The 7,539-nt window shown below is 33.9% G+C and overlaps 1 protein-coding gene across 1 annotated transcript; it reads right to left on the reverse strand.

The window, feature by feature from the left end:
- Positions 1-1,665: 1,665 nt before the first annotated feature.
- On the reverse strand, positions 1,666-6,976 carry LOC132171252 (sugar transporter ERD6-like 7). Its single transcript, XM_059582522.1, has 19 exons — positions 6,818-6,976; positions 6,510-6,740; positions 6,358-6,420; positions 5,985-6,074; positions 5,790-5,849; positions 5,615-5,680; positions 5,411-5,476; positions 5,186-5,261; positions 5,025-5,089; positions 4,795-4,887; positions 4,601-4,681; positions 4,387-4,471; positions 3,890-3,933; positions 3,737-3,799; positions 3,586-3,645; positions 3,448-3,501; positions 3,278-3,337; positions 2,382-2,496; positions 1,666-2,087 (listed from the first exon to the last, which is right to left on the reverse strand). The coding sequence occupies exons 2-19, from the start codon at positions 6,693-6,695 to the stop codon at positions 1,972-1,974; spliced, it is 1,443 nt and encodes a 480-aa protein (XP_059438505.1). The 5' UTR covers positions 6,696-6,740; positions 6,818-6,976; the 3' UTR covers positions 1,666-1,971.
- Positions 6,977-7,539: the final 563 nt, after the last annotated feature.

The raw sequence follows: 7,539 nt of genomic DNA on the forward strand, positions 1-7,539 counted from the left end.
TATTATCTTTTTCTTCAAAATAAATTAAGCATTTATTATCTTTTTGAATCATAATAAATCAAACAGAGTATATATTTGATATAAACAAAAATCATAACAAATCAAAATAAATTTGTTCTCATGAAACTATTCTCAAATTAAAATTATCTTGGACATTCAATTATTAATCTATGAACATAGAATAAAAATAGATTTTATGGTCTTAAGAACACAAGAAGTGCTAGGGAGCCAAACAAATGAACTCAAAAAAATTTTTAAACTCTGCATAGCAGAGGTATGCAGAGTTTCCTACTAATTTTTTATTAATATTTTGATAATTATAACTCAAGTTTTCTTCTTGCTATTTTTTTTTTCTTTTATACTTTTCATTAAGTACATGTTTGATACACTTTAAAAAGAAAAAGTACATGTTTAGTAATGTACTGGTGTATAACATTTAGTATACATTTTCATTAAAAAAGGCGTAATAAATTTTTGCTCACACCTATTTTAACTTATAATGAAAAGTAAGATGAGATGCGTTTAATTTTTTTGAAATTAGATTATAATGAAGAATTCCGCGCATAGCGCGGGTTATGTGCTAGTAATTATTAATTACCAAAACACATAGGGGTATTAGACAATTTTCTTTAATTTTTTTAGAATAACCTCAGTGGTTGATATTCTAAAGTGATCTAGTTTTAAGTCATAGCTTATAATGCATGTAGATTATTAAACGGACCTTCACAACTATGTGAATCAGTACTCTTTCTTATGCTTAAGCGATAAAAATAAATAAAATAATAATAATAAAAAACAACTATAACAATTTAACAAGGAGAAACTTTATAAAAGATCTTTAAATTACTGTGCATTTTGAAAAGACCTATCTAAATTTAAAAAATTCTCAATTTCACCCCTCAAACTTTAAACTTGATGCAATTTACCCTCCTCCGTTAATTTTTGCCGGAACCCTACGGAACCCCCTAAAATACGAAATTACCCTTCAATATTCCCTTTTTTTTTTTTAAATGAAAAAAAAAATGAAGAAAAAAAAAGTCACAAGGTGACCAACCGTGGGTCACCTTGTGATTTTTTCTTTTTATAATAACTTTATTTTTAATTTCAAATTGGGGGTAAATTTAAAATTTTTAATAAAAAAAAAAGTTAGGGTATAATGGTTATTTTGTCGCTTTTAACGTTTAAAAGCTGACAAATAAGGATATATTACATCAAATTGAAATTTTAGGTGTGAAATTGAGAGTTTTTTAAATTTAAGAGTCTTCTCAAAATACGTAATAATTCTGAACTCAGGGTCTAGAATGAAGTTTTTCCGTTTAACAAATATGACTTTGCTTTGCTTATAAGCTTTCCTTTCTTTGGTTGATCTTTCCTTGAGAGGCCAGTCTCTTCCATTTTTTTTTTCTTTTTCTTTTTTTTTTTTTCCACTTAATCCTCCCTCAATAAATATCCACTTTTATCTTCAAAGAAACAATATTTGTTTCTTACATTCAAAAACAGCATCACAAAATTCTTGTGGTTTTGAAGAAATCTCTTGAGATATCCAATGGACCCATGTCAAAATTTCAAACAAAATTTGACATAGCGTGAGAGCAGAGGAAGGACAAGTGCACAACTAAACCCTAATGGTACCTTAATGCACAAGGAAAATTCTGGAATCCATAGTAATGTAAAGAATATTTATTGATGAAACTGAAATTTTTTTTTTGGCTTTATGGCAGAGGAGCCAATTTATAGGCTGCATAAAACTTAATTACCTAGTAAACTTATTTCTAAACAGATCCTAGTTGAATAATATGACTACTCTAATTTAATTAGAAACCCTAAGAATACCAAAAATCAAGGAAACAAAGATTTTAAAATAAAAATCTTCCAATGACAAGCAGGACATCACAAGTCAAAAATTTCCCAGAAAGGATGGTTTTTGTGTCTTTGTTTTTCCTTTTCTGTTCCCCCTTCAACTCCAGTTCTTCATGTGTTAATGGCTGCTTGGATTTCTTCCAGAGTTCTCCCCTTTGTTTCAGGTACCACTAAGACCACAAACAATATAGCCAGTGCATTGATTGCACCATAAAGAATGAAGGTACCTGGAAGCCAGAGACACAAGTAATTTAGTATTTACTGAGATCATGCTCAAAACCCCAGTTCAAAAGAGTATAGTGTCAAATTCTTTTTAGGCCGAACCTCGATTTTACCAGATACTTAAAGATCGCATTTTCGTTTACAGTGTTTTGAAATCGTTATTTTTTCAAACCGCTAAACCAAACAGGCACTAAGAATGATTTCTATATTGCCATATCTAACTTTAGGATATACTTTCAATATTAAAAATTTATGTTGCTGAGTTAGTGAACTTTCTGGCTGAAATGGAAAAGCTTTACCGTAAGTGCTCCAGGTCATAAGGAAGTTGAAAGTGTAGGAACATAGCCATGCAACAAACCAGTTGACAAGTGTAGCGAGGCTTCCAGCCCGTCCTTTGATATTGATAGGGAATATCTGCAGCAGAAGGCATTTTTCAGATTAGTTGTGTGAGGGAGAGAATCGACTGCTGAGTCCACTAAAAAGTACATTAATATACATGTTTGAACACCACTTCAACTTAAAAGCTTAACCTAGAACATGTTTGGAATTGCGTTTAAAAAATATAGCTTTTAAATTAAAAAATAGTTTTCGGCAAAGCATTATTTTTAAACTTTTGCCAAAAGTGTTTTTTTGGCCATTTTGGACCCTTAAAAGGCTTTCAATTTTTTTACCAAACGTGTACTTTTATCTTCAAATAGACTTTTTGAGTGTTAAACATACTTTTAGGATTTTCAAACGCACATTCAAACAGACCCTTAATGGGTTTGTATCCACTCATATATATTAAGCATTTACTTTGTATATATATATATATATATATATATATATATTAAGAGGTCACTTTGTTTATTTTTCTTCAATGTGGGACTAAAAACTCATATTTTTACTCATAGCAAATCTTTTCCTTACATGTGAGTATCTTCCATATTGACCTAACTTCTCGTGTATGAATCATTTACAAACAAATTCAAAGAGTGACACACGTACAAGAAGTACATTAATATACATGTATGTTTGTTTGGGTACCACTCCAACTCAAAAGCTTAAACTAATGAGTTTGAGTTTACTTATGTAAATTAAGTGTTCACTTTGTTTATCTTTCCTTAACGTGGGACTCAATATTCACGCGTACACTCACAAAAAGTGGCATGATCCAAGCATAGTTAAGAATGAAAATCTTGCTGGTTCTAATTACCTCAGACATCACAACCCAAGGGACTGCACCCATTCCTACTGAAAAGGATGCTATGTACAGCTGACATCAAAGAATAATTGTTAGACAACACAAGGGAAAGAATAGAGAAGTCATGTTTACTGAGACCAATCTGAGTGGATAAAGTAATTTACAGAAGCAGTTGATCTTACCAGTATGCCAGTTACAGCGAGTGCTGGGACTGCCTGGAGGGCCAATTCATTAACCTGGTTCACAAAACAATCTTTCTTTACACAGTAATATTATGGGAATCCAGAGGAAGCTTTTAAGGTTGACAGCTTCACAATTACCTTCATATAAAATGCAATTGCTGCTAGTGCACAACCTAGGACCAACCCTGTTCCTGAAACCTAAAGTGAAACAGAAACAGTAGTACAAAACCTCAAATGAAAATTCATATGAGCAAATTATAAGCTAATGATGTTCTGCACAAAGACTTGCCAATAATAGTGGCTTCCTTCCAGCTCTATCTATGAAAAAAGCTCCCATGCCAGTAACCACAACCTGCAGAAGAGAATCATCTCAAGATGTTTATGTTAGCAAGAGATATTGGAGATTTGCATGGAACTGGAAATGTGAGTGAGAATTAATAACCTGAATACATGCATAGGTTATAGTTCCAATACTGGAAGAAAATCCTGAGGTATTGCAGACACAATAATTAGATTGCGATTTAGATCTGAGTTACATTTCAAATATCTGCTTAAAGCTGTTCCATCATTTTAATTTCCTCTTCGAAAGATGGGAAAGGTCTGTTGAAGCTATAGAGAGCTAAATCTAGTTGAGAATATACTTTTATCTGGTCAAAGAGAATGGTGTCAATAAGCCCAACTTCTCTCTCATTTTTGTCAAAGTCGGGGCTTGTAACAGGCCTTTTGCCTCTTGAGAAATGTTACACACATCCTACTCCCACTTTGACATGACAGTAAAAATCACCATTGGATTCAAAATTTAATAGTAATCCATCCAAAATTTAATGGTGAGTTTTACTGCCACACGTCAGAAAGTATGCATTTGGAAGTATGAGTACATGTAGCATTTCTCATTTCCTCCTTGTTGCGTAAAGACAATTTTTGTGGATGTCTCCATACCTGCTGTCTCAAAAATGGTTCCAGTGTAAAAGCAGACTCCGTTGATTCCTCCAAGTTGCTGGCATACCATCAACCCAACTCCTATCTGGTCATCAGTGAGTAAAGAATCAAGAGACAACTAGTTTAGGTAATGGTTCCTTTCATAGGGAATTGATTGCAAAGCAAAGAGGGAAAATTCAGTAGGTGGAATATGTGTAGGGAGAGAAGCACTTACAATCACTGAGCGCGAATATCTTTTTTGAAACAATTCTATGAGTTTGGGTTTTGGGAGCAGTTCAAGAGTTGCTATATAATCCTGTCAAGCAGTGACACGATATCTCTTTTAACTAGCTATGTCATATTGTGAAATGCTCTAACATATTGTCATTGTGGATTGGAATATATAGTTCAGAGATAGGAAATTAGAACCTGGATTTCGTCTGCCTCCTCAGATATATCCACATCCTTGCCACGAAGTTTCTGAAGTGCAGCTTCAAACCCTTTTTGATTCCCCTTCTTGGCCTATGTTTATAATGGGGTGAATTCTACATGTGCATTCTTGCTAATTTTATCATTATAAAATTATCAATGGGTTCGTTTGTATGTATAAGTACATGCGTGCATCAACATATATGAATTTGTTTCATTAGTATTCTTACCAGCCATCTGGGAGACTCTGGCATGAGAAAGAGACCCAAAACTAGAATGCCACATGGGACGAGTCCTGCAAGTACCCCACAAGTGAGCTCTCTGTCATTATTGGATCTCACTTTTCTTTATACAGTCAAATACACAGTGTGGCTGAGTAAAGAAATTTCACCAGTTAATGCTAAAACCCTCCATGTTAACACTGTCCCAATAATGAAGGCAACAGACACTCCAGCACAGATCATGAACTGTGTATTAAGAAGACAGCATCAGAGCTTGAAGTAAGTAAGATTTGCATTGAGTTTTTGCAGTTTCATAATTAAGAAAATATGTTTCTAGCCTCAGAGCTTGAAATAAGTAAGGTGTTTCTCCAATTGGTCCTTGTGTAAATATTTACCTGATTTATAGTTGTCAGTGCTCCTCGAAGGTTCTTGGGAGCAATTTCAGCTATGAAAACGGGTACCTTATCATGCATGGTGTCGAAGTTGTTAATACATGCATTGAAGAATTCATAATAGGGTATATCACCAAATTTTGAGGTGTAAATTTTTATATCAAATAGCATTTATTAAATTACAAGGAAGAGAAAAAAGATATGCACCACATAGGAAAAGACTCCCATTGCATATCCTGTAGCCAGCCTTCCAATGTCCAAAGCTACAGCCCCCTTTTGTAATACTCAACATGTAGAAAAGAATATCAGGTAAAGTTTCTGGTGGATTGATTGCTTTGTGGTTAAAAATCACAAATGACATCAAAGAGTAAAAGATGGAAACCTCAGCAAAGTAAATGCACAGCCACCCTGCAACACAGACAGCAGCAGACATTCTCATTGCCTGCATTCATTCCACAAATAGACATGTAGTTATATGGTGACATCCAACAAAACATCAAAGAAATTAGTTCTGAAGGTTTTCATTAAGTAGGCATGATCCCAATAAAATCACCATGATCGCCGTTTGCTTGCTTACCCCTTTCCGACCAATAAAATCGGCGATCGGCCCACTTGTTATTGCACCAATCATAGCACCAAAGGTCAATATGGAGCCAAAGACTGAATACTGTATTCACTCACACAAATTGAGTAAGGCAAAGAAACAATTTGACAGTGAAGAGTCCAAAGACTTGGTTAGCCAGCATTGGAAATAACATTGAATTAAGAAAAAAATTCTCTAAATTTCCCAGAAAGAAATCAAGAAATTTTCATAAGGATGACATGTTCTGTCATCCAGATCATCCTAGTTGTTTTATATTTTGATTATGAATTTACATATATACACTGAAAGATAAGCTTGAGGCACCAAACTTATATTACTGGAATGAGTGATATACTCACTAGCATACCTCTGCTAAAGATAGACTGAGGTCTTCCCTGATAGCACTCTGAGTAGGTGATGAATAACCTGCCTGGAAACCAAAGAGAGTTACACAACAGAGGAAAACAGAACATTTATCCATCTTCTCCATCAATTCTCTTTAGCAGAAAGAGCACTTACGCAGGACCCAAATGAATAAGAACCACAAACTGCAACAAATGTGCTGAAGTAAACCATCCAGGGATGCCCTTTGTTGCTTCCCTGAGATGATCCTTCTTGTCCATCAGCTAGATTCTTCTGATCCTGCATAAGTGGCTGTCTCATCTCTTCCTGCACGCAATTCTCTACATCCTCTTTGATTGCCATGTCTTCTCTCTCGACTATACAGCTTCAGTATCTTTGTATATCTATCTGTATATGTAACCAAGAGGAAGAAGATATAAAGAGATGAACTCAGAAGTAACAATTGGATCTGTTTCCTCTTATACCTGTGGATGTAGCAGTAGCAGCCTGGAGTGGTGAAAATTCTCAACAACAATAACTTGTTTTGAAGTTTTACGACTCAAAGTTTAATGCCTGCAACATAACCAAGAAGACAATTCTGCATTCAATTTGAACTTTACTTGCTCAAGTGGCTGCTAATTTTGTGTGGACAAGGCAGTATATTAGTTTGGCATATAATAGAAAGATTTTTGTCGTTTACATGCAATTGAGGAAGAAAACATGATGGCCTTTGACTTTCACGTGGACATGTCTTTAGATAAGGCCGGCTATATCACTAAGCAAGTGAGGTGCTTGCCTAGGTTCTCTGAATTAATAAGGCCCAAAAAAAAAAAAAAAATTGCCCAAATTTTTTTTTTAATAATTTATTATTATTATTTTTGTAATTTAAGGCCTTTTTTTTTTTAATAAAAACTTAAGGCCTTTAATCATGATAAGTAAATAATTTAAAAAATGCCTCAATATAATAAGCCCATGGTAAAAATATAAGACCAATTAACCAAAAAAAGCAAATATCATTATACTTTAAAAGAGCCTATCTATGGTAATCTACCTATGTATCTGAAATTATTTGATATTGAAAGATCATTTTAACCCTATCTAATCACTCACTTTCTTTCCTTTCTTTCTCTTTTTCACTGCCGACAGTCTCCCCTCTTATCTTCTTTTTTCTGTTTCCTTAGTTTCACTCAAAACAGAACATGATGGA

This window comes from Corylus avellana, chromosome ca2 (assembly GCF_901000735.1).
Source record: "Corylus avellana chromosome ca2, CavTom2PMs-1.0".
In the NCBI taxonomy this organism is placed as follows: Eukaryota; Viridiplantae; Streptophyta; class Magnoliopsida; order Fagales; family Betulaceae; genus Corylus; species Corylus avellana.